We start from the raw sequence: 27,081 nt of genomic DNA on the forward strand, positions 1-27,081 counted from the left end.
TGGATTGTTTAAGAAAAATAGACTCCTTATGTTTTTCCAGGGCTCTCAGAAAGAGGAGCCCAGCACTTTAATACTCTCAAATGACTGGCCTTGAGAGGCAGCAGAATGTCAGAGCCACGGGCTGGGCTGTCCTGGCGCTGACACCTGCCCCGGCTGCCGGCGAGAGGCCGCACTTCGGGCTGGGGGCGGCCTGTGCCGCCAATTTCCATCCATTTCCCGGCGCTGGCGGCTGCTCCCTGACCCCCGGCCCTCCCCGTGCTGCCCAGGGCCCACGGCTGCAGGTCAGGAGCCGCTGGTGGGCTGGCACGGGTGTTCTTGGTGACATTGCTCAGCACTGCCCACGGCTCCTGTGGCCCGGCAGGGAGGAGCAGGCCTGGGGATCCATGGCCTGCAGCTGGCATACAGGCTGCAGGATGCGCGTTTGATTCATTCCAAACCTGCCCCCGTGCTTATTTATGTAAACTCAGTGTTGCTCCGCGTTTGGGTGAGCTGCTGAAGGGTTCCCAGCTGATCTCTGCAAGTTTGCAGGTCCATGGAGCGTGTCGGGAGCGACCAAGGGGAGCCTTGCAGTGTGAGGGCGAGGCTGATGTGCCCTTGGGATCTGGGGACATCCAGACAAATCTCTGATCTGTGGCACATCCAGAGACATCTCTCGTCTCCATGGCACATCCAGACACATCTCTGATCTGTGGCAAACCCAGACACATCTCTGATCTGTGGCACAGCCAGACACATCTCTTCTCCATGGCACATCCAGACACATCTCTGATCCGTGGCAAATCCAGACACATCTCTTCTCCATGGCACATCCAGACACATATCTTCTCTGTGGCACAGCCAGACACATCTCTGATCCATGGCACAGCCAGACACATCTCTCTTCCCCATGGCACAGCCAGACACATCTCCATTGCACATCCAGACACATCTCTTCTCCATGGCATAGGCAGACACATCTCCATGGCACATCCAGACACATCTCTGATCGGTGGCACATCCAGACACATATCTTCTCTGTGGCACAGCCAGACACATTTCTTCTCCGTGTCATGGCACCACTGGGCTCCGAGGGGCAGGAAGGAATCACTGAGCAGGGCCATGGCTGCCCAGCATGGCAGGAGGGGCAGGAGGAAGGAGGGAGTACAGGGCTCGGACAAGATTGATGGCCTCGTTGCCATTAAGAAAAAAATTAGCCGGTGGCGGCTATCATATTAAAGGGTGAAGAAGCCGTGAATTATTTTCTTAAAGATCTTATCACTTACAATGATAATTTTACCTTCCAAAAGGCCACTTTTAATGAGGCAAGGCAGGCAAAAAGTCATGATTTAATGCCAGATTTTTTTTTTCAAACACATTTTACTGCTTTTTTGTCCATGTTTAAAAAGCGCCGGTGACCTTTTTTTATTTAGCTTGCCCCAGGTGTAATGCTCAGTCTGATCCTCTCAGGGTTTATAACCTCCACAGAGAGTGCCTCTACCCAATGGAGAGATGATTTAAAGGGGAGGGAGAAATATGAAGCTGCACCACCACTCACACACAGCCCTTGCTCCAGCTTTGATGGTGGGAGTTGTGGAGGGGAGACGAGGGAGGAAGGAGGGTCCTCTTCCTCCAATATCCTCACTCAGACACACTCTGAAGGGCAGCTGGCATGTACTGGCAGCCAGGCATGGATGAGCTGCCTGGTGGCCTTAACCCAAGGGAAAAGGGACATCTCAGCATCAAGGCTTGTTCCCACCATGCTGAAGAACCTGGTCCCATGGCAGAGAGCATCTCCACATCAGGCCTGTCTGCACACAGTGCCATGTTTTTGGGCTGGGATGCCAGAATTTGGGTCTGCCATGCAGCATGGGCATGCATGAGGGCTGGGAAAGCACCTTTTCCCTCCACAGCCACATTCCTAGAATGCAGTTGACAGAGGAATGGGAATTGTATCGCTACCCTTCCTCTGCTTGCCCAGAGCAGTGTGAGAATAAGCAGAGTGGTGCAGGGAACAGCAAATCCTTGGCTTGGGGTGCTGTGGTCAGACATCCTCATTGCTCAGCCATTGGAAAACAGCCTAAACATGACAATCTGGGGTAAAAGAAGCCAAAATTGGGACTGTTGAGGCTTGCCTCCTGCAGGATTGAAAGTCACCCTGGTGGCGAGCGCCTTTTCTAATCCCTCAGCCTCTGAGCCTGCATCCCTGCCTGCCCCCATGGCTGCCCGAGAGGCAAAGTGTGGCACAGCACAGGGAAATGAGAAAAACAAATGAAGTCAAGTTCCCTAAGAGTGAAGGGGAAGTGTGACTTGGCATCTCTAACGCTGTGTTTAACATGCCGGCAAGGTATTTAAAATTGAAGTGCTTGCACACAATTTAAAAATAGACAGTTTATTAATCTAAACTGCAAGTGTATGTAGAAGAGGCCTCGAGATTGACATCTTTGGGATTAGTTTAGCCCTGCGTTTTTCCAGAGGTCATTGCCATGGTGCTCAGGAGGTTTGTGGAATAAATGGGGCCAGCATTCTTCCTAGAACCACACGCTAAAAACTAATACATAACGTTTAATTTACTGTCTCCATAGCTAGCCCAACCATTTTTCACATAATAATATTGGATTAGAGTTACCAGAAGCTGAGGGGGGGAGCGGGAGGCGGGCAGGGTTTGTCTGTCTGTCGTCAAGGAATGGGGAGATGGGTATTTTTTCCCCTTTTCTAGAATACATTGGAAGACAAAACAGATTTAACCCTCCCACCTCCAGGATGCTTGTCTTAGTAGGGCATTAACTGTTATTCTGTTATTGTGAGTCACAACTGAAGGCTTTGAGCCTCACCTCCCTGTTTTTTAGGACATGTGCAATCCTGCTTATTCAAAAATGGTCCTCACTCTCTATTTAGAAAATAAAGAAACGAAACAATACAAGGAGCTTTGAGACTGCACTCTGCAGAAATTCTGCAGAAATAATTGAGCTGTTCACCAAAGCCCATTAGCAGCTGGGTTTAGCCAACACATGAAGCCAGAGAGCCTCCCTGCCCTGCCCATCTGGAAAGTGAAGGCTGGGCTCTTGAGGCAGCCTGGGATGGATGCCCCCAGCCCCTTGGGTTCCCACTGCCCCTCCCAGTGCCTGGCATCCCTGTTGGGCTGAGCTGAGGAGCAAGCAAGCCCCAAGTTGTGGTCAGCACAGCCCTCAGTTGGCAGAAGTGGTTTTGTCCAAGGAAATAACCGAGCACCCCAGCAGGCAGCTCCTCTGTGACCCCTTTCAGGACATCACATCTGCCCACAGCCAGCAGAGCTGGGCTTTATGGCAGAGGTGTGCACTGCACACTGGGACATGCCTCTTGCCCTCAGGGCAGGGCTAGCAGCTCTCACCCATGGGGTTGAACTCAGTACCCAAACTCTCCTCCTCCACCGCCACCCCGAGCCTGCCTTCCCTCCATGCCCGTGCTGGCTGCACTGCTGGGCTGTTCTCCTGTCCAAGCCTGGGGGATTGCTTGCTGCTGACTGAACCAATTTGTATGCTGAGTCATTTTTCCACTTTCTCATATCTTTCCCAAAAATGCACATTTTTTCATGTTTCATTTCAGCCCAGAGGCAAATATTTCTGGAATACTTGCCTTTCTCCAAGGTATTATGCTTTTTACCAATGTTGTCACCACACTTGACCTGTCCAATTCAGATGATATCTACACTTCCCTTCACAAACACACACATCTCCAAGCAGTCATTTATTGTCAAATCTTGCCAGCTGATTCTCAGAAACAAACATCTGCAGAGCTGCATTTCCAGTGCACATTTTTTCACAATGTAGTGGGCTATATTTAGCCTAGTTTAGGTAATTTATAATTTTAGATAGAATTTTAAATTGCATTTTTCCCTCAAAGTACTCTAATCATCAAGTTCAATTGCAACTCAGTGTACATTTCTTCAGATGCTGTCAAGGTCCCATAGTAATTTTCCTGCTAGAGTTCACTGTGTGTAGAATTTAGACTTACCTACTATGGACTTGAAGTTTATCAGTGATCTCTTAGGTCTCAAATATCACAGAGCTTTTTAACCTTCTAAAAGGCCCTTTTTTCTCTGTGCTACTTATTAAAATAAATAGCATAATTACTGAAGGAAGAGGTAGTGCACTGCAAAGGTGCTGAGAGCTTTAGTGCAGTTTACAAAGCTATTGAGAGATTTAGTGGCACTTAGAAAGGGCAGAAGAGAACGTGTAAGCACTGCTCCACCTCCGCACTCCTGTGCCTTATCATGAGAATTTCTGGTGTGGTCCTCACATATCATTTCCAGCAGGGCCTGATTCTGCCCCAGCCACCAGACCTGGGGTAAAAATGACTGTCCCATTCGTTTGTACTTTCCTAGACCCAGCAGCCTGATCCCCTCATGGGGCAGAGTCCCTTGCAAAGAGCAGAGCCAGACCCACAGCCCAGTATTCCATCCCAGCACAGTTCCACAGCTCAGGAGATACTGTCCATGGCTTTGTGGACAGCTCAGACACAGGCAGAGAGCTTGGCAGTGCTCACAACATGAATTTCTCCTTTCTCTTGCAGTCAATTTTGTTGTCGGCCTCAATCAAGCGGGAAGGAGATTCTCCGACAGCATCGCCCCACTCCTCAGATGACATCCATCACTCAGACAGATACCAGGTAAGCAGGTAGATGATGTTGCTGGTCTCAGCCTTAGGCAGGGAGCCAGCACAACCCAGTGCCCACAGCTCTCTCTGTGTGACAGCCTTGCTCTTGGCTATGCAGTCACTGCCCTGGTTCTCCTGCCCACATCATGGGGATGTGAACATTTGGCCCCTCACAGGACTGCAGAGGTGGGCTTTTGTCTGCAAATCTGACTAGAACCACTGTGGTATTTAAAAATGTTTTAAAATCTTTGTTGAGGTTTCTGTTGCATTATATTCACCATTTTGGTCTCATTTCCATGGCTATGTTTGTCATTACCCACCCTGTGCCCATTGAGAAGCGTTCAGAGAAGTGACCTTTTTTACTCATGACTCCCATCAAAGACAGAAATGAGTGGACAATCCACAGCCATGCCAGCCTGTTTTATAAAACACTTTCTTCCCAGAGGAGCAGCAGGTCTTGACTTTGGTGATGCAATGAGTAAATCTGAGGGAGATGGAGCAAGAAATGAAAAGGGGAGAGCACAAGTACAGCTTGGCTGGTTGTAAGTCCGGCTGTATTTTTGGGGCAGGCTGGCACACTTGACTCCAGCTCAACACACATCCAAGTCTTTGGCTGCAAGTCTGTACTCAGCCACTGGCTTCAAGTAGGCTCTGAAAGACAGCAGATAAATCAATGTTGGTCATCAGCACAGACCCACGCTTGTGTCCTCCTGCTGTGCAGACAGGCTGGGTGGGCTGAGGCTGTACCAGCGTGGCAAACACCTATCACCCTCTATTCTGTGGTGGTCTGCAGCCATACCCTGTGCCCAGGGTCAGGTAGGCACTCATATCTTTCTGCACCAGCCACTTTGCACATGCCAAGTCTGTGTTTGAGCCTGCAGAGAGAGGCTGATGACCAGTCCTGAGGCTCTTACTGAGCAGACCCAGTTATAACACATTTCTGAAGTTGGGTCCTGTTAGTAACAGATTTGTACATTTGTTGCCCATTATTCCATCCTCTGTCCTATTTATTGTTATACTATCAGTTGTGGATCATATTCCCATGTGGCTTTGAGGTATAACTTGGTGTCACGTCACAGCCGCTTTACTTTCCCATGAACAATAAAAGCTGGAGCAAAGCAAAAGAAGCAAAACCTTGCAGAAGATACAGAAATGCCTGTTTCAGGTAATCCTGCTCTCTTTCCTGCCTGTTTATTAAGGCTAATAATTAAATTATGTTCATTTCAAAAGAGCATGGAAGAGATTTTTGCTATGGCCCCTTTGTTGGAGAACCCCCCTCCCTTCCCACTCTGCCAGACATCAGTCTCTGTGAGATTGGTGGCCCCTTGCAGCCCTCTGTTCCTGCACATTTTTATTATGTCATACTCAAAGACAAATATTCTCAGCAGAAGCCCCTCCATGTGCTGAGTCCAGCTACTCTCTAATGTGCTTTAAGTTTGTGAGCATATTTTATGGAGGGTTGCAGCCCTTAATGCAAATGTGTAATGGGAGTTGTACATCTGCACTGCAGGGAGAAAACACCTCTAGGGCCTGATTTTCATTTATGCTTGTGCTGGCTGAGTTACGCTGCACTGGCAGTGTAAAGGGACCTCAGAGTGGGTGCCAAGGCTGTGTAAAGCCTCTGTGTATTCTCAATAAAGCCACAATATGAACGAGAATTCAGTCTGCCTGGCTTGCCAAGGGAAAAAGCCCAGGAAGCAGAGCAGAAGACTCTCACGGTGGTGATTTTAAGTGCTGCAAAATTTAGCTTTCCATATGCAGAGGTGTGCTGGAATTATGGCTGTCCCTTGTGTTGTGATCTAATCATGATTATACACTGTATTAGTAACATGCTAGAACGTGAGTTATTGGCGTTTGGGTTTTCAGAATTCCTGTGGCTCTGTTTTCTCAGTTTTTGTGCTTATGTACCAATGGGGAAACTTAGGGAAGGAGATTAATGAATAGGAGTGCTATGGAAATAGGGGCATGCACAGCACTAGGGCTGCTTGAATTGCTCCCCATGCTGAGAGGGGGCTGCAGTGAAGGCAGTGGGGGGCTCCTGGATGTGGGGAGGAGGCATCTCCTGCCTCCCCTGAGCCAAGCCTGCTTGCTGGAGTTTGGTACATGGAGACTGATCATACAGAGGTAGTGGCAGCCAATGGATTTGGTCAGTAGGGGCTACTCCTCTTACAGTATGCTCTGTCAGATGGAGCTTTGAGTAAAAACAAAGCCATTTTAGTTACATTTAGATAAAGCTGTGAATACCCAGTGGAGAAATCAACAGCAAATTGCAAGTGAAACATCGTACTGCAAAGATGGCATTTCAGGCTAGAAGAGAGCCCACAGAATATTTGTGACTGAATAGCAAGTGTAGTGTAAGCAAAAGCCTAAAATGCTTGTCCAGGGAAGGCTCATGTCCCTCCCCCTGAGCTCAGGTAAGCGTGCTCCCAAAAGACAGCTCAATTCATTAAAAGGGTAAAGCCTACAATCAGCAGCTGTGATTTTATAAGTAAGCCATGTATGAATCCAGCTGCATGTTCAGCAGGCAAGCAGAGCTGGGATGTAGGACAGACTGCAAAGCTCACCAGCCAGCACTGAACTGTCCAGCTGCCATCATCATCTGGAGGCAGCAAAACATTTACCAGGGTGGTTTTTGTTTTCCCTCTGAAAAAGAACTGACAGACTGTCACAGGAGCCAGAGAGGAGACCCAAAATGTAGGTTTGATTCCAGGAAACAAAGTCTGAGGAGTCTAAAGAGAGGGGAGCAGATGTGTAAAGGAGCCTCTGCTGCCCAATTTGTAGCCCCCAGCTCTGTCCCAACTTCAGGCCGGTCTGCTGGGGCCATCCTCCTTCACAGTTGCAGATATGGCAGGGAAACCCATGAGACACTTCTGACCAGCCAGGTTTCCTGAACCATGGAAAGGAAAAGAGGGACGAGTGTCTGGAAAGCGCAGGCTTTGCCTGTAGGCAAGGTGTCATTGTGGTAGGGGCCATTTCTGGCAGGGCAGGCAGGTGTCAGTGCCCAGGAGCTGAGGTAGATGCTCAGCCTGGCCCCGGCAGAGGCAGAGGGTGTCAGCAGGCAGGAAGGATGTGCTTCACTTCCCGGGCCTCCACTTCCCAGGGCTCTGCTTTCCAGGGCTCCTCTTCCCGAGGCTTGACTTCCCCAGCCAGGGCAGGCCCTGGGGGCTCCACAGCAGGGCCAGGCCAGGGCAAGAACCACAGTAGAGCCCATTGGCTACCTGCCTTTGGGTCCTATTACGCCTGGATTCTGATTCGCCAAGAGCTCTTGGGCCCCCAAGCTCTGATTGGGCAGAGGAACTTGGAGAGTGACATGGTGGTGTCTGATTGGTCAGTGCCTTTGGGTTATATTTAGGGCTAAGGCTCTGATTGGCCAGTGACATTGAGCCTGAAGGGTGCTCAATCACTATTGGACAAGGAAATCAGGAAAGCCGTTTACCACTTGCTCCCAGGCTCTGATTGGTCAGCTGCCCCGGAGCAGCAACCTGCCTTTGGGGTATGATTAATCATGGCCCTTTGGGTTCCAGAGGGTCCTGATTCCTGATTGACCAGGAACTCCAGGGTCTCAGTAACCCCTGATTTCTGATTGGCCAGGCACCCCAGGATCCCAGTAATCTCCTATTTCTGATTGGTCAGGTACACAGGGTCCCCCCCTCGCGTAACCCCTGAATTTTGATTGGCCAGATCCTCCGCGTTCCATCCGCCCCGGGGCTCTGATTGGCCGGGCTCGCCGGGCGCTGCCGCCCCCTGTCGGTTGTCATGGGAACTGCCTGCTGAACTCTCACCCGCGCGCCGCGGGTCACATGACCGGGGCCAACATGGCGGCGGCCGCCGGGGGCTGATCGGCGGCGCCCGCCGGGCCGCGCCGCATCCACCCGCATCCCGGGCCCGCCGCCCGCCGCCCGCCCGCGGCGCCCGCGGCTATGCAGAGCGGCAAGAGGGGGCCTGGCGGCGGGGGCCGGGAAGAGGTGGGTGCTGCGGTGGGGGGGAGGCCCGCGGACCGAGCGTTGTCCCGGGGATGCGCGGGGAGTGGGGGGACCGGGCCTTGTGTACGGGCGAGGGGCGAGTTGTTTGCATCCGCGTCCTGACGCTCTTGTCTCCCCTGTGCAGACCTTCCTGCGGGTGCGAGCGAACCGGCAGACCCGGCTGAACGGTGAGTGAGGCCCCCATGGCGCCTGCCCCTCCGGAGAAGTTTCCAGAGTTGGGCCGAGTTGTGTGGCACCCCCGTGTCCCCCGCACCGCAGGCCCGGAGCCGCCTCCAGCCCCGCCGGGAGGGCGCGGGGGCATCCGGGTGAAGCCCTCCACGCTCAGCCCCGGCTGTCCCCGCCGGGATCCCCCCGCCGGTGTAAAACAGGCCCCAAAGCCGTGTTTGCTGTGCGGGGCCCGGCTGCTGAGCTTCCACAGCTCACATGGCTGAATCTTGCAGTAAACTTTTAGGAAGCCTGAGCGTCATCTGACGTCATGGTTTGTTTTGTTTGGGTTTTTTTTCCTCTCACACCCACAGATGCTGGTGTGGTACTTTTATTCTCGTATCTATGGATGCTCGTAACAAGTAAACAACTGTTTCTAGTCGACAGTGGCCTGATTTTAAAAAACCAAATCAGACATCGTTTCAGAGAAAGGAAGCCCATCTCTCTGCTTTGAAATTGGAAAGAAAAGCTAAAAGGAAACTTTTTTTATTAGAGCTGAAGAAGTTGAAACTTTTCTCAAAGTTCAGAGGTCAGAACTTACTGTGTACGCAGAAACAATGTTCTGTCGTCTGGTTTTGTGCTGCTTGTAGCTACTTTAGTATGTAATATTTAGTCAGAATTTGCTTATTCAGGTTAATAGGAGGCTCATTAATCTCGAGCTTCCTGATGTGATACTTCACTATAACACCTCTGATGAGCATTTGGAGTTTATTTAGAAGAAGATCTGCTTGAACAAAATAGCAAACAAGTTTAGAGTGTGTTGATAGAAAACATTTTGCTTGAATTTGAAGCCCTCCATGTTTATGTAGTCTTAAGCAAATAGAAGCTACTGATCCAGAACTTTGATAAGTTAGACACAGGTGAATTCAGAGCTAGCCTTACAATTTTTAAATATCAACCCAGAGGGCCAAAAAACAGCAAACTCCAGAAAGTGTTAAGCCATAGAACAAAGAAAGGAGTTACCTTGCACCAGTGACAGTAACTGCTGGCAGGTGCTCACTCTGCACTCCAGGATGAGTGCAGGAAGTGCTGGCAGGCAGACACAGAGTTCAGATGGCCCAGGTACACGAGGTGCTGCTCTCTGGGGACTTGTTTTGTGTGACCGAGGTCTTTGGGGTCAAGGATGTCAAACTGTTCCTTTATCATGGTTGGATAGCTAGGGCTAAGCTCTCTCCTTCCACCTTTTTTCAGGCCAGCAATTAAGGTGCAGTCACCTTATTTTAAAGATTTTTTTTTTAAGTCTGAGCCAAATTCTTGGTGTTGTGGAGTCCTTCAGAGTGAGACAAAGTTCTCGGTGAGAGCGTGCTCAGCTGAACTGGTTCAGTATTGCTTTGTACTTTTGTCTCTGTCCCAAAGCAGGGCTGCAGCACAGTCTGGGTAGACTGTGATCTCCTTTTGGGAGCTCTTCTGGATGTTTTTGTGAACCTGTGCTCATCTGAAGGGAGGCAGGTAGTTTTGTACAGCATTTACATTGTTTCTGTTGGATGTTTTACTCTTCTTTATGTACCTTTCGTGGTACAGCTATATCCTAAATGAAGGAAGATATGTGCTGCCCTAATAGTGCTGGGGTTTCCTGTCTGTTCTCTTCTTCATCCTAAAATGAAGAGGGTCCAGATGTCAGGGAGCTGGATGCAGAAATTCAGGTGAAGTGCTTTGGGTCCCAAAGAAGGTCAGATTAGATCAGGACTGGTTCCTTCTGACCTTAGGTTTTTGTGACTGATCACTGCTGTTCCCAGAACATACCTGTAGTGATGTCTGGTCCAGGCTGCACCCAGCCACATGGTTGGGTGGGTTCTTCTGCTCCTTTCTCTGCATGTGTCTTTACATTTGTACTTCTGAACACTGGCTGCTTTCTAGTTTCTTCCTCCACATTTGTTTGTACTGAAATAATTGCAGTATTTGTAAGCTATGCCACCTAATTGTTGAGTAATTTGAGCAGTAATGCTTTCAATGGAGAACACTGGAGTGCTTTAGAGAAAAAAAAAAAACTCTTATTTATCTATATCTCATGTTTTAATGAGCTTCTAATCAATCATGCAACTTTAGTTTCCTAATCCTGATTATTTTACATGAACAGAAGTTGTGTAGGACTTGTTCAAGGACAACTGACTCTTTGTTTCATATTCTCATTGACACACTGCAGAAACTTAAGATATAGCAAATGCAGTCTGTCAAATAAAAATCTATTTCATTTGTTTTATGATGTTTTATGTGTACTTTTCAATATTGTTGTAACCAGTTTATCTTGGTGTTTCTGTCATGAATTTATGAGCTGAGTTCCAGAAGCACTTCTGGAAACTCCTCCCATAAAAAGGACTCACAGTGTTTGCTCTTCTTTTACATTGTCCTTGACTCTAATCTTGGCTGCCCAGGCTGTTTGTGACTCAGTCTTGTTTGGACCTTGATGTTTTCCATCCTGTTGTGTTCATTTGGGAATGCTAAGGGAAGAGAAGGTAGAGAGGGAAATGTCTTCTGTGAGCTTCTGTTGGCCTGGCCACAACATGATTAGATCCTGATAGTAACATGGTTCACATGTACCTGACTGGCCAGAATTTTAATTCTTTAAGTCAAGCCTGTGACTTAAATTGAGCTGTAAGTAAGGCAAATGCATTTTCAAGCTCAGGAGCAGGAAATTAATGTTCTGTCTGTTAGGCTCTTGGTTAAGTGTTTGTATCACAACTGCCCTGTCAGCCTCAGTGAGTTAATCCTGCACCTCTCACCTGTGCTAAACTCACTTTCCAGAGGTTGTGTCCTTGTGAACCCAGGCATATGAGGTGCTGGTTCCTGATGAACCTGTGTGACAAAGGAAGCTTTTCTTTCATTTGCCTTATTTCCAGTGTTGCCAAACTGGAAACTTTAAGCCATCCTGTAAATTGATGCTTGTGGAGTTTAGCAGTGCAGAGCAGGTTAGGTAGTCATTCAAAATTGGAGGCACAAAGTTTGGCTTAGTGTATCAGAACATGGGTTCAGCAGGTTAAGTAGGTGCCAGCCTCTGAGAATAGTGTCACATTGAAGGTTGCTGAAAATCATCTGTGTGGAACTTTGACCATGCAAATCTGAAAGCTGCACTGAAATCCTTTTGTGAATCTGGCCCTTAATGTTCTTTTTCAGGCAGATGAGCAGCAAATTGTACTTAAGGTCTGAAACTGATTCCTTCTTGACCATCTGTTTTCTTGCTTTTGCTTCTTCTTGAGATGGCTTTTTGTGCACTGCCACTACCTTGCATCAGATACTGTGGACGAGTTTGATCATTCACAAAAGCTTTCTGTGATAGATCTAACAAAAGTAGGTACAGCCACTCCTCAGGTCTCCTGCAGATTTGCAGAGAACAGGTGCTAGCTCTTGTGCTTGAATATCTTTGGCATAAGTTTAGGGTTGTTTCCAAAGTTCTCAGGTGAGTTGTGAAGTAGGTCCTTACAAAGCTCCATTTGCACCTCCCTGACAAGGTGAAACTAGTTTTGGTGGTTACCCCCAGCCTGTCTCTCCAAACAGACCGTGCAGTTTATTGAACCACCAGCACCATGTCCTGTGCTTTTGTAGCTGATGGGTGGGGGAGGAATGAAGCTGGATGATTTTCACTGGAAAGGAGACAAAAATGCTTCCACTTAATTTGACTGGCCTGCCATTGCAGGAGCTGCTAATGATGTCTGCATAGGACTCAGGGGACCACTCAAACTGGTGGAGGGAACCATAAGAGATATTGCTAGTAACTTAATCATGGCCTTTGATGCTGCAGGAGAGATTGGTGCAATGTCCACTGCTAGATGCCGTGTGAGAGCACTTCTGAGGTAATTAGTGCTGTGTCCTGAAGGTGAATTTTTGCTTGGGGAGGGGAGCACCAGTGAAAAGTAGAATCCATTAGCTTTTCTCGCAGGAAGTTTGGCTGAACTAGAGAGTAACATGATCTTTAGGCATTAATAATGTTCAGCCTTGATGAGGAGAGCCCATTGTTAGAAAACATCCTCAGTCTCTTCTGCCAATAAGGCAGCAGTGGTGGCTTGGCTCCTTGTCTCTGTGCCTGTGGGAAGGAGGGACCAGTGTTCCCTCAGCAGCAGATGCTCTGTCGAGTGCAGTGGGGCTCCTTCTCTAGAGCAAGCAGCCTCTCACCTTGCACAGCCCCATATTAGAGAATTACATATCAGTGAAAGGAAGAGCAATTCCATAGCCAGCACAGCCCCTAGGTTAAGTCAGAGACCATAGCTGAGACCCCCCTGCCCTTGCAGAGGATCCCAGTTCTTGCTCACCTCTGTGTGCCACTTTCTCATTCATCTGCTGTGGTGACTTAAACTCCCCCTGTGCCTGATGGTTTCATGTAATCTGAGGGAGAACATGCACTTGCAGCAGGAGCCATGTATAGGGTAATGTACATCTTTAAAAGTGAGGCCTCAGAGGTGCTGGAAGCCCTCTGATAGCCTAATAATAATAATTATTAATGCTAATAAAAACTAGTGAACTTCTCACCTCCTGGCAGAAGGTTGGAATAATAACTATAGAATCTTTGTGCAGTCAGAGGTAAGAATGGGTCAGTCTTGTGCAAAAACCTCCTTCCCTGAGTTCTGTCCTCTTTGTACATCCAGTCCTCAACTGGCTGCATTTTTGTCTTCCTGAATTATGGGAGGAAGGGAATGACTTTTTCTTTTTTTTCCCCTCTCTCCATGCTCCTGCGACAGGAGCGAGGGAGAGAGGGATTAGTGAGCTAATTAGAAATGATCGCATCTATCAACACTAATTAGCAATCCTGCGGTCTCAGTTGCGTGTTCTTTTGAGCTGCTCCCCTTCGGGACGGCGGCACAATCAGCCCCTGCCTTTGGGGCCGCTCCGTCCCCGCCGCGCTGATTGGAAGTGATGGCCGGGCCGGGCTGCGTGTGCGGGCCAGGGACAGCGCCGCTCGGATCTGCTTGCCAGGCTGCTCCCTCCCTCCCCGTCCCTCCTGTCACCAGGAGCACCCTTGGCCTCCGTGGGCACGGCGCTGCTGCCGCTGCTAATGACCAGAGAATGAAAAAGGCAGGGGGATTTGTTTTCAACACCTCTTTCCTCCGGTGGCTTTTTCACTTGTGGCATTGCAACTCGAAGGGATGCTGCTCTGCAGAGCTAAATGAGCCAAGATAGGGGCTGGCTGCTGGGTCTGGTGTGGAGCTGGAGCAGAGTGAGGTTCTTTCCCAACTCTGCACTAAAATTTCAGCAGTAGATCAGGTGCTTGTTGTGGTAGAATTGTCCCAAGAATTTATCTGTGGAAGATCCAAAATAAGTTGTCCTCCTTTTGTCACTGCTGCAGTGCATGGATTGGAGGATTGCAGTAAAAAAACCCTAAAAATACTAATAAATTTACCAGGCAGACTGCTCTAACTGAATTGTTTGGCCATGGGGAGTCCTACCAGAATAATTAAACTGCTCCTTCCCTGCATTTCCCTGTTAAAAACATGATGAGGTGAGAGAAATTTGTGTCTGTGATCAGGATAGAGGAGGCTTTGTTTCTGTGTTTCTCTCCAGATGGGTGTTTGCTGAGGAATGCTCAAGTCATGTCTGATTCCAGCCTCCTTCCATATTTTTTTCTGGCTCTACAGAGCTAGTGAGGCAAGGAAAGATCATCCTAAACTTAAATGAAAGAGCCATGCTGAAGGATACAGGTATGCACTAAACCAGAACTTCAGAAATCTCTTGGGCACTAAAGTCCAAGCCAGAAAGAGTGTGGCTTAACTCTGCCTAAATGAGAGGTTTGTGGAACTGTCAGTGTGGTGTACCCAGCACAAGAGAGGGTTGTGGAGCTTCAGCAAATAAAATTTAGAGAAACAACGAAAGCTGTGTTTTTGAGAGTCTGTGTTGTTCAAAGTGCCAGATATCAAAAACATTTTTGTTTTGGTCTCAAGTTGCTGTCTCTTACTCTAGGAATATCACATTTGCAGAATCCTTTCCAGCATGTGAGGAGAGGAGATGTATTTTTCAGGGAGTTTTCACACATATGCATTTCAATGAGGAAAAACGATGCCCACTGCTAATTTGAAGCTTTCTTAGTGCTGGAGCATGAGAGAGTATAGGTGATGATGAGGGCTCCGGAATTGTGGGAAAGTATATCCTAACCCAGAGAGTCCTGAGTCCAGGGAAGCCAACAAGAAAGTCTTGAAGGAGGCCTTTCTGGTCTGTGCTGATGTGTTCAGCTGAAACTTTATAATTCACTTGATGTGTGTGCTCTAAACTAATGCACTTGAGAAAACAATGAACAGAAACTTGCCTGTGCACTGGTCCTTCCCATCCTGGCATTGCAGAAGCTTTCTGTGATCGCTGGCTGCAGGGAGCTGTTGATCCCTCAGTGTTCAGGCATGAAGGCTCTCAGAGCATGCTGCAGTGCTCACAATGTCAGTAATGATTTCTGGCTAATGCAGCTTTTTGGTGGTGTCATCTCTCATTATCACACGGGCTTTCCTTGGGCTTTTTCTTGTCTCTCATTCAGAATTTTGACCTTCCTTATTAATTAAACAGTGACTTTCCTGCAGCCAGTGATTGAGTTATTCAGTAATACCTGCCTAAAGCTATCATAATAAAAGACAGAAGTTCTTTTTAATGCAAATGATTTGGTTCCAGATGTTTTGATCACATTAAACGATGGCTCAAATTAACCAGCTATTGGATTAAGCAACAGGCTACCTTGGCTGCTTTTTCTAATCATTGTGATTCCTAACATGTTTGTTTCCCAGGGCATGCTCTCAAGAAGGCAGTGTAGTTCCTAGTTTTCATGAAATAAAAACAGTAGAGAGACAGAAGCTATCTAGCATAGATCCTGTGTTTTTCGTAGCAAATCTCTTTCCTTTCCATAAAATTTGCCTGCTACCAAGATGGTGCTTTGACTTGTTTGTGGTGGTCTGAGAAGGAGTTTTTCAGGGCGTACAGGAAGTTTTGTGGTTCTGGAAGTGACTGTTAAATACCTTGTCCAAGGCTATCAGGTGCTACATCATCCTTCCACATTCTAAGCAAGTTCTTGTAGAGGGAATAGACATGTTAATGGAAGGACCTCAGACTTAAAAGGCAGAATTCAAAACAGGGTTCAGTGGCTTTATCACTCAACTTTGAAAACAATTTCAGGTTTCCAAGGCAAAGATTTTAACCATTCTAATAACTTACCATGGGATGTGTAGCAGATATTCTTCTGGTTGTTAAATTGTGAATAGCTGCCTTTGTGGAATCAGAGTGCTCAGCCAAAGGTTACAGATATCCTCTGAAAAGTGCCAAGTAACAGTCTCTGTTCTGTTCATAGAAGTCAGAATTGGGAGTTACAATGGGATTTTCTGCTGTGAAATCTTAGCATTTTTGCCAAGGGTTTATTATTTGGAGCTGAGCCAAAACTGGACCGGCAAACTTGACGTCTTCCTTTTTTGTTTCTTTTCTTCCCTGGTTTCTCCATGCAGCTCGGATTGGAAAAATGAAACGGAGGAAGCAAGACGAAGGGCAGGTATGTCCCCTCTGCAGCCGGCCCCTGTCAGGATCCGAGGAGGAGATGAGTAGGCATGTGGAACAATGCCTTGCAAAGGTAGAGGCGCAACAGGATCACCAGCTGCCATTCCCTTCTCCCTACTCCCAGCTCTGTCTGTAGTTGTCCTAATGTGGGGCAAAAACTAACATTGCTGAGCTTGCAGGCAATGCTAACTGTCTCCCAAAGATCTGTAGTCACTTCTTTGTCTGGGAAGATGGATTTTTCTGGATTTTTCTTTTCTGTTCTGTTATGGAAGTCTAATTTGTAGATTTTAAAGGTGGAGCTATTGAAATTTATGAACCTTTTGTAGGACTTCAGGCATCCTGTGTAGCACAGGAAGAACAGTTTGTTCTGATCCGTGCCTTTGACAGCATTACAATTGTTTGTTGGGTTCTTTTGTAGCAGACTGGGATTTTTAAAGGTTGCATGATCGTCTTTACTCCAGGGAAGTTGCATTTAAGCAGAACCGCTGTCTTGCTGTTCATCCCAAAGACAGCAAGGAAGGAGAAACAAGCCCCAGGGGAGGGAGAGAGTTTTGTCAGAGTTTTGTCATAGGGCTTTTTGTTCATGTTTCTCAAGAAAAACCTTCAATAGAGGACTTGTTGCCTCGAGAGGTGCATAGTATAAAGAGAGGTGTATTTTGATCAGTATGCCCTGAAACTATGTTACAGGAGAACACTTCTGCTAGGGGTCAAAGGAATGTTCCTCCATGACAGAGAAATTTTGCTTGCAAGGCAGGGGAATGCATGTTGAAGTGAACACCAGCATTGTTGTAGGGATCGGACCTTATATTTCCTTGAGTAAAAATTATGAAACTTGCAACTTGTTTAATCTTAGATTGTCAAGTTCTTCCAGTACCTATTTACTTCTAGTTTAGGTTAGCAGGAACAGGAATGGGAATAGAGGCTGCTGTATGCTCTATACTTAGCTGTCCTGCGAGCAGCCCAGCTTTTCTTCCCCATCCCACCACGAGTTATGAACCCCAAAGAGCCATTTTGTGCATCTCAACACTCTGCCCCTGCTCTACCCCATGCAGAGAGAAGGTTCGTGCATGACTGAGGATGACTCTGTGGACATCGAGAACGAGAACGGCAACCGCTTTGAGGAGTACGAGTGGTGCGGGCAGAAGAGGATACGGGCCACTACTCTCCTGGAGGGAGGATTCCGAGGTGTGCAGTGTTCCGGGGGCACTTGTAAACCATTCTGCTGTGGAATTTCATCATTACCTATCTTTAAAGGGAGGGACGCAGGGATTTCCCTTCCACAAAAGGCAGAATCATCAGCCTTTTTGCCTGAATGTAAAGTGATTTCAGTTTTTTGTCCCTCTTGAATGATGGGAGTCAAAATTTGTGCAAATCTTTAACGAAGCGTGGGGATATTTCTTTCTCAAGGAATGTGGCTGAGGAGGGAATGGGTAGATCATGTGGGGAAAATAACATTTTATATCTCACACGTAGTAAGAAATACATGGAAATATGTGAAGAGAGGGAAATAGAAATGAAATTGTAAAAATTCCCAGCCTGGAGTGACGAAAGCTGGTGTATCAGCCTCTGGTGATGTATTGGAGGTGACAGCTAAGTCGCTTTAGCACCTGCATAAAATATTAAAGGGCCAGTTGTGCATTTATCACTCCATCCCTTTTAAGGTTGATAAATGAGAATCCAGGAACCTGCTCTGCACCTCCAGCACTGCAAGCCCTTAGGGCTCTCAGACAAACACATTTTATTTTTCCTCCTTCTTTTGCTCCTTCCCTAGTGATGGGGAAATCAGTTACCAAGGAGAGAGTGAGTTATGGCAAAATTTGACCTCTTGTGAGCTTTATTGGTGAATGTAATTTTAGCTAGAAACCTGGCCCCTTTCTTACATTCAGCCCTTTGGCCTCAAAGAGGAGGATTTACTAAACTGTTCATTGGCATGAACCTCAGGCACTCATGAGAGTTTCTCACAAGCAATCCACGTAGCGCATGCTTAATGAGAGGAGGAACGCTGGCTCCCTTCATTCAATAAAGAGGATGGGATGTGATCTCTTCCTATATCAGCTTGGATTTTAATTTAAAATATCTCAAGGGGAAAGGCTACTGCATAAGGGAGTTGGACTTAAAAGCAAGCCGTGTGCTCTGCTAAAACCAGGCACTCCTGATCTGCTCTTGCTTTCCTCTGAAATTAAATTGTAGCTGGGTTGTAGCAGAGCAGTTGATAAGGAGCAGCTTCTTCAGGCTTTAAAGGACCCCCAATGAAGCTCATGCTATTACATGCTGTGTCAGCAGCCTAACTTTTTTTGTGACTGCATGGAGAGTTGTGTCTGTGCATGATTCCATATAGAGGCCTGATGAGACCATGCAGGATCTTAAACTGTGTTCATGTAGCATAGACTACACTCTGTAGCAGGGAGGCATGGGATGTCTGTGTGCCTCTGTTGTCATTACTGCTAGCCCTGGTTAGAAAAAGCTGTTAAGTTCATCTCTTCCCCTTTTTTTGTGCTTGAGTGGTTTCTTCCTTCATCCCCACCAAACACCTGCATTTGAGGAGAGCACGCTCTTCCACTTCTTTGGTGTAGACATGGTGCTGTCTTTGTCTGGTAAATGCTCCCAGTTGCTTTTGAGTTAATTCACTGAAGTGTGATCTGAATCTTCCACATTACCTTGGTCATGGGGATACTTTCTTTCAAATGAGGCTTCAGGGGGACAATATCTGTGTAATTGCTGTAGTTAGGCTGGGTAAATGTTTTTCCTAACAACTTTCTACCTAGTATTTTGGAATAGTCAGACAATATGTACAGGGTACCTACCTACTCTGTGCAGGAAGTTGTAAAATTTGGAAAGCCAGAGCAAAGCTGGAGTGATCTCCTATAGCTGGCTGATTGCATTTATTTTTAATTAAGTTACACTTTTTCATGCTCTCTTTTGTGGCTCTCCTATTGTTGTCTCTGACTGCTGCATTCATGGGTCTCCATCACTCAGGACTGCTATGTGCACTCTCAGGTAACCTTAAGGTGACTGTCTTTCTTCTTTTGCTGCCAGTGTTGGCTCTTGCCAGACAGAATTCTTAATTTACAGCCCTGAAGCACAGCACAACGTTTTGTAGATGCTTTCTAATGCTTAAGACTGCTTTGTCTGGAGTTGGCAAGGCCCTCGTTAACCCCTGTCACCTGAGGCTTTGCATTTGGCTCTGTTCCCTTTGCTGAGAAGTAGCAGTGATGTGGAAATCAAATGTCTTTTATAATGCCAGACAGCCTTTACCAGGCTACAGGGATGTCACCAATGTCTAAAGAGATGACATGGGGAAATACATAAAACCGGAGGGGAAAATAGATGGCCATGTGTCTCATTAATTTCAGTTTTAATGGTGTGTTGCTTTGAGGAGATGTCACAGCTGGGTGAAGGGGGAGCAGGACACTGTGGCCACTGTGTGTTGCACATAAGTCCATTGGGCAGCATTACAGCAGTGTCTCAACACAGATCCGGACTTTTTTATCATTTTTGGTTAGGGGACAAGGTTCATATCACCCTCCACATGAGGAAAATTCTTTGCCACTTATATAGGAAATGCTGACAGATTCTCAGTTGGTGTAAGGTTGAGAGACCTTAGGGTTTTTCTTCCTAAAAACAGAAGCCTCAGGGAAATGAGCAGCCCTGTTTGGGTTTTCTGGAAGGTGGACTAAAACGTAGAAGCAATCACAAGCTGAAACTCTCACTTGTAAAGTTCCTAGGATGACACTTTCCTGCTTCCAAAGCATTTGCAGGAAAATCTTGCTCTTCTGACCTGAGAAGCTGTCTTAGAAGCTGGAAATTATTTGTCTTCTCTGTTTATTACAGCTGCCAGCCCCCAGTCAGGTCTAGTGTGGCAGAGCCATAGCACACCTTCTTGGCTGCCGCAGCTTGGCATACCTGAGGCAGCAGGTAGAACAGGCTGTGGCAGCACATAGGAATATGACCTGAGAAGTGCAGGGATCAGTGTGTTGTCTCTGAAGCTGTTGGGTTTGCTGAAGGATTTCAGTAATATTTAGTACTTCCAGCTGTCCTCTTGGCTTCTTAAAATTTGCTGTCATTCAATTTGCTTTGCAAAGCTGGAAAGAGGTAAGGTGTAAATTAAGATTATTGGCAATTACATAGGGTTTGGAGCCACTTTGTTTCAGCAGAGGTGCTGCTTGAAGCAGCGGTTTGTAGGAGAATTTGTGGTTCTCCTTGGAGGTAGGTGCAGAATAATACCAGCATGAAATACCAAACTGTTTAAATCAAGTGTGTACTTCAAAATGTAAAACTGTACTGATAAAATAATCAGATATTCCCCTGCCTCAGTACAATGTCACAAGACTAAAATTTCTCTGGAAATACCTGAACATTCAGTAACTATCTCTCCCCATGTCTCTGAATCATCTCTCTCTGAAGCTCGTTGTTGCACGGGATTATTTCATGCCACCTTTAATGAGTTTCTGTGTTTTGGATGCCAACAAGGCTTTGCAAGTGAAAGCGTCAAGTGGCTTCGTCTCTGATATGGGGTTTGTTGGGGTTTTTTTAATGCTCAACATATTTGTAGCAATTCTTCTATTCCAGTCCAGAATGGATGCACGTTACCCTCAGTGTTTACACTGTAAGGTTATCCCTTTAAAGAATTCCTGAGGGAAGTTCAAAAGGTTTTTTTTTTCTTTGAAAGATTCAGTGTCTCTTTTTGTGTGTATGTTTCTTACTTGAAAGAAGGGAAGGGAGGGAGGGGGGAAGTGGAAAAAAAGTGCTTTATCTGAAAAGAATCACATCAGCTTCACACTGATAGAAGCTGCTGTCATCTCTTAAACGGCTTAGCACAGTCAAAAGGCAAGAGGACTTAAAACAGTGTCTTACACAGGGATCGATGGGTGGAACACATAACTCGTAACTGCAAAAAAAAAAGCAGCTCGGGGGGAGAGATAACGGTAATGATTGCATTGAGGGAAGCTTGAGGGAGGCTTGTTCTTTGTAACGCAGCTTCAAAGGTGTCTGGACTGGTGCCTAAGCAAACTGTCCTGTGAAGTTGCTGCCTCTGTAGGTCTAGGGAAGGTGGGGGAGTGGGGGATGCTTGCACCCTTCTGTTTCTTAACAGATGGGACAAAGATTAGTAAATGCCAGGTTAGCGGTTCCCTTCTGCTGCCTCAGATTTGAGGAGAGGATTTTGTCACTTGGTCCCTTTCTGTCCATTCTGGGAGGCAGCTTGCCCGGGAGAGGGGATGGAGCAGAGCAGGGCTGCGCGGCTGGGGAGCTGGGTGTTGGGCGGGATGTCAGTTTATCGATCGCACCTCAGTCAGGAGAGCTGCGGGCGCAGTGCTCTGAGCACGAGCGGCAGCGTGCTTAATGTGATTGAAAGGCAGTTAAAATGGCGGTGACCTTTTCAGGGGGAATTAGATTGCCTGCCAAGAGTGGTTAGAGGGAGTGATAACGCCAGCTTGAGGAAGCTGTCCAGTCTGCTTCAAAGGGAGAGAGACAGGGAAAGCAAGCTGGCAGCAAGTACCATTTAAAGCACGAACCGTGCAGTCTGATAGAACAGAGATTGCTGTCCTCTTTAGATATGAAAGAATTGAAGAATTGTAGCTAAGTTCTCTCCACCCGCCCCGTCCTCCTCTTCTCCCCTCCAGCTCCCCCACCAAAAAGCCTGCCTCTAGGTGCAGTAGCAAGCAAGTCACCACTGCTCTTCTCAGTTTCTTTTGCTTCGGCAGATCAGTTGCATCAAAAATAACACAAAAGAGAGAAAGACTTTAAAAATGTTAAAATGGCAAGCAGGGCATTTTCAGGGAAGGATACTTTCTAAGAAAGATCAACATGACAAGGATCTGTCTGATAGACTGTGATACTCTTGAAGAAGGAAAAACACACAGGGATTACTTAACTCTGAAGTTTGTCTTTATTTTTCTGGTATTTCTTTTTATTTCTCCATGCAGCCCTTCTCCCAAGCTCTTGGCTCTATTTGCTAATGTCTTACCAAGAGAAAAGAACAGCACAACTAAGTGTATGCATAGAGGGACTTGGTAAAGCCTTTATAAGCTGTAACAAACTACAGTTATCCTTGGGGGTCCATTTGCATTGGATCTCATGTCGTGTACAATTAGGGCAGCTGCCTGGAAAGTAGGACTGTATTAAAATGCTTAAAAGTTTGTAGCAAATGACTGAAGTCCTCGCACTGCCAGCTTTCTGTCGACACAGAATCAAGATATGCTTCAGTTTGAGCAGTAAATTTTGTAGAGGCAGCCTTTGTCCAGTGTGGGTTAGTTGTCCCAGAAAGAGCATTGGGACAGTATCTGTATTCTCCTCCAGCTTGTTCTTCTTCTAAATCCATGGAGCATTAGAATCATTCTTAATGTGTGAAGTCCTGGCCTCAGAATCTAAATAGATACTTTTTAGTTCTCCTACCTCAGCAACAGGTTTTTGTGATTACAGTGACTTCTTGGATCTGGTAACTGCCTGGCAGGAAGCTCCAAATAGAGGGGGAAAATTCACTTGTGCTTCTCTTTGCAATTTCATGAAAATGGAACTCTACAACAGAAATCTGTATTTGACAAGTATGTGGAAACTGAAGCATGGAGAAGCATCTTCTCTAGTGTTAAAAAGATAGTAGCAGTGGCGACAAACCTTTAAAGTCTTGCTCTGGAGTCTCACCTAGTAGCCAGCTGTGCCCTCTTTTTCAGATAAAATATAATGAGACATGCAGGGAAGCTTCAAGAGGCATGGAGACTTCCTTTTTTTGCATGTCAGGAGATTCAGGCTGCATTTAACGTTATACTGGTAAGAGGGTATAAACTGATCTATTCAAATGCAGCAAAAGCATTTGAGCTGAACAGTAAATGTGTGTCTTAAGAGGCTGTGTGGGAAATGGGAGGTGTCACTGGCATATTTAGGCCTTTTGAATGAGTGGTCTAGTAACTAGAATCATCATTGCTGCTGCTGTGTAGATGAGCCAGAATGCATTCCTTTTATCCTGGTAAGCTAAAGCAAACTTCAACTTGGGTGCAAGAGCAGTCTGTGTTAAGAGTACAAGGAATCTATGCTGAAATTCTTAATCTTCCTCCCATTTAGCAAGAGCTCAACTCCGTGCATTTCTCTGCCATGTTTCCAGTGTCAGCATCTCTGTCTAAGTTGAATTTGTCTGTACATCGGAGCATCTTTCTGGGCCTCTCAGCCCTTGAATTTTAGCCTTCCTATGTTCAGGTTGCTACCTTCTGCTGGGCACTTCCACCATTTGTAAGCTTCCAAGTGGGCAAGATGTATAAATTCCATGTTTCTCAAGTGCTTAGTCTGTGCCTTATGCCCCTTATAGAGGGCTGCTGAGACCCAGAGCACCTGTGTCCCTTACCTCAGCCCTTGTGTAAAAGTGGTAATCCTGGTAATCCCTCCATTGCAGCAGCACAGTAATTTGGATTTGTCTGATGGAGTAGCCCAAGCACTTCTTAACGTTTGCACCTCTCTCCTTTGAGAGCAAGTACTTGCCCATAAAGTAATAGTTGACCTAAAAATGCTAACAAAGTCTGTGTGCATAGTGCTAGATACAGTAATCACATGGGCTGCACCTGATTCTTTCTCTGTAGTTTGTGTCTGCATATAGAATTTGAAGGATTCTGTGGTTAATTAATATCTGTTAAGTATTGTCCTGTATATTAATATCATTAATTGGCTCTAGTGAGCCAGAAAAACAGATTAGAATAGTATGTGATTTAAGAAGAAAAAAACCTCTCACCTTATGTGCAAAAGCCAGCATGACTTGCTATGTAACTGATGTCCAGTGTCATGTGTGTTTGAAGTTCACATAATTCTTCAAGGAACACCATTTCCTTCATTTTGGAGCACAAAGTAATCAATGGGACTTAGGAAAGTAAAAATAATTTTAACCGGAAAAAAAGAAATTGGTGAAGATAGCCATTAAAATTTCTCATTGCTGATTGTACATTTTTGCTAACTTGAATGCATACAAAATAAAATAATTAATTTTTATGTTCCAACTGCTAGAATGCATTAGCTGAAAGGAGCACAATCAAGTAAACCTTGGTGGTCGATTTATGTAACACCAACAGCCATTCTAACTAGGAAAAGATTTTCTGCAGGAAGAAGTGGAATTCTTTCCCTTTTCCAGTATTACGTATTGTAGTTGGGGCATGAAAAGGGATATCTGTTAACCCCTTCGTAGAGAAAGGAAGGGGGAAAAAAAGAAAACAGAAAATGCAGTTGTAACACCATGAAAATTAGCAGGGGGAGTAAAGGAGTAGGTAGAGCACCTGAAACTACTCCTTTTTTGAAGCAGACTGAGTTTCAGTTGACAGTTCCTTTAAACTTCAGGTTTTGTAGATCTCAGACATTAGTTGCTCTGCAATCCAGTTTTCTACTGGTCTGTTTTGAAAATCATAGGCTTTAAGATAGTAATCTGATAAATTTTTAATTTTTTTCCCTCGAGGGAAAATTTTAATTTTTTAATTTTTTTCCTCGAGTGCAGTTTTTGCTAGAGCTGCAACCTGCTTCTTGGACACTCAGGTCAAGCTTGAGCTTTAAGCACACAATAGTTGATTGACGTGATTTTAATAGCATTTTAGAATACAGTTGTTAAGTCAGGGGCAGTGAGATGTTCCTGAAGGAAAGAGGGAGCACAGGTCTCAGTGGCTCTGAGCAGCTCCTGTCTCCGTGTGTCGCCTCCTGCGCGCGGCGGTGCAGCGCATTATCGAGTGGTGCCCGGAAAGTGCCTAACTGCGTTTGACACACGCCAACTCCCTGCCTCCACACTGGATAATTGCATTGTCAACTGTTCAGCAAAGTGGCAGGTGACACTGCAGCCGGATTGATTGTCCTACTATGGAGGCTCCCAAGACTGTCAGCCACCCAATCGATAGAGTTTACACAAGACACTGTGACTGCATCTGTAACTAATTTCAGTTTGAACCTCGCAAGATGCGGCTGTCCCTGTTTCCTGGCCTCTCTTCTTTGCTTGCGTCTCCTCCCTGGACAAGGAAGTTGTTTTTCCATGAAAGCCCGGTTTTATTTCTTGTTTTGGAGCTGGAAGTGAAGAAATCAATGGTTGTTTTGTGGTTTCAGAGTTGAGGGCATTACAGCACATGGCTAACTAGCAGCTCCAGTTTTGCAATCAATAGACTGATCAATTGATTAAATTAGCACTGATTTTTCTTTCTTCTTTCCAGCCTAGAAAAGAATTAGTTTGGGAGAAAAAGCACATGTGTTTGGCCTATGAAATTTAGCCTTTGGTTTTTCCAGTCCTTGGTTGCCTTTCCCCCATGAATACAATCTCTGTGCTCATCATTATTTAAAGCAAAGTGCATTGAGCCCCGCCACTGGCAGCAGCCTGCTGTAAGCCAGGGTGTCACATTCAGCTGTTCACCAGCCTTGCAGCTTCATGCTCGGCTGCCTTAGAAAAGTCATCCTCCGAGCTCTGCTGTGCTGCTTTATTATTGGCAAAGTTGCGACATTCCTGTGATCCCTGTCAGTGGTGCTTATTGATCCAGTGATGTGAATCTGCTTAGTGATTCAAGATTACTTTAATTCTCCCTCTTCCTTTTTTGTTTGTTTCCACCCTCTCCCCAGGGGAACAAAACCTTTCAGATCCACTTTTCCCTAACTGTGGAAAACGAACTGTAGCTGCAGAGACCATGGCTGTTGCTGCTGCTTTTGTAGTTCAGCTCCAGGTTTTGAAGAGCAGCCTTTGAGATAGACATGAGGCTGTCCTCACCTTCCTGTATCACATCAGCATGAGGCTCTGGGAGGCAGCCATGAATTGTTAAACCCGATCAGACCTTTGGTCCGGTCCGAATGTGTTTTCCCCTCTGCAGCCATAGTCTGTACCTGATGAGTTACAGGAGGCACAAAAGACATCTCTGGAATATTCCTCAGTGCTGCAAAGGGTGGGGAAGCCTCTTCCTGAGCCTTGCAGCAGCCAGCTCTTACCCTGTACAGCAGTGCTTGCCTGCCCTTTGTTCAGCATGCTGCTGCAAAATTATGGTAATGGTCATAAAATTATATGGCCCCTTTCCTTAAAGGCAGCTGTTTCTGTGATCTGTTAGCAAAGATCCCTGTAAGCATGCACACTGGTAAGCAGTCAGGACTCTGACAGCCCATTTGTGCCCCTGTGGGAGCTAATAGACAGCATCAGATGGATGCATCTGCTGTTTCAGGTGTGTGTAACAACACAGTTGGGTGTCAGTTTTCCAGGTAAATTTAGCTTTAAATGGATCTGGCTCCAGAAAAACAAAACTCTTGTTTTGCAAGCAGCTTTTCTTGGCTTCTAAATGTCGGGTTTTTTCTGCAACAGGCTGGGAACATCACCAGAACTATTCTATCCCTGTTGATGCTAGGAAAACATGAGGGAACAATTTCACTGTTGAAAAATAAGGCTGGGGAGGCATTATGGATTTGTAGAAAGACCTGTGTTCAACATGGTCTCATCTTTGCTTTCCTCTCGTTTTCAAGACTTTTTAGTGGCTTTCTCTGCCTTCCCAGTTGTCTCTTAAAATAAAATGGCATCTATGCCACCCTGTCCTCTTAGTATTAGTTTGGGATACTTCAGCAGATCATGGAATAAACCCAGTTTAGAGCCATTCTTGGAAGTATGTGAGGCCTGGCCGTGAGTCTGCATAAACTGCTTTTATTGCCTTCCTTGTTTTTACTCTCCAAGAAGGCAACGAGTGCAATTTCAACAAGAAAATAGAGTGAACGTGCTGGAAAGGGAGGTTGTGCAGAAGGGGGTCACTGCAAGGAGTGTAATTAGCAAAGGCTGCAGTTCTGGAGATTTATGGGAGGCTTTTCTTCTTTCCTGAGCCACATGTATGCTACCTGCAAACAGAATGAATGCCTCTTCCCAG

The 27,081-nt window shown here is 46.3% G+C and overlaps 1 protein-coding gene across 2 annotated transcripts in view; it reads left to right on the forward strand.

The window, feature by feature from the left end:
• RNF220 (ring finger protein 220) overlaps positions 1–27,081 on the forward strand; it is a 214,500-nt gene that overhangs the window by 150,970 nt on the left and 36,449 nt on the right. Inside the window, exons 6-9 of one of the 2 annotated variants that reach the window (XM_058808197.1) lie at positions 4,528–4,623; positions 8,718–8,760; positions 16,198–16,319; positions 17,299–17,431. In XM_058808197.1, coding sequence (XP_058664180.1) covers positions 4,528–4,623; positions 8,718–8,760; positions 16,198–16,319; positions 17,299–17,431 — 394 coding nt within the window. Of the gene's footprint in view, positions 1–4,527; positions 4,624–8,404; positions 8,576–8,717; positions 8,761–16,197; positions 16,320–17,298; positions 17,432–27,081 lie in introns of those variants that run through there. The other variant, XM_058808198.1, reaches the window with a different exon arrangement.

The sequence above is a fragment of the Ammospiza caudacuta genome, chromosome 7 (assembly GCF_027887145.1).
Source record: "Ammospiza caudacuta isolate bAmmCau1 chromosome 7, bAmmCau1.pri, whole genome shotgun sequence".
Taxonomy (NCBI): domain Eukaryota; kingdom Metazoa; phylum Chordata; class Aves; order Passeriformes; family Passerellidae; genus Ammospiza; species Ammospiza caudacuta.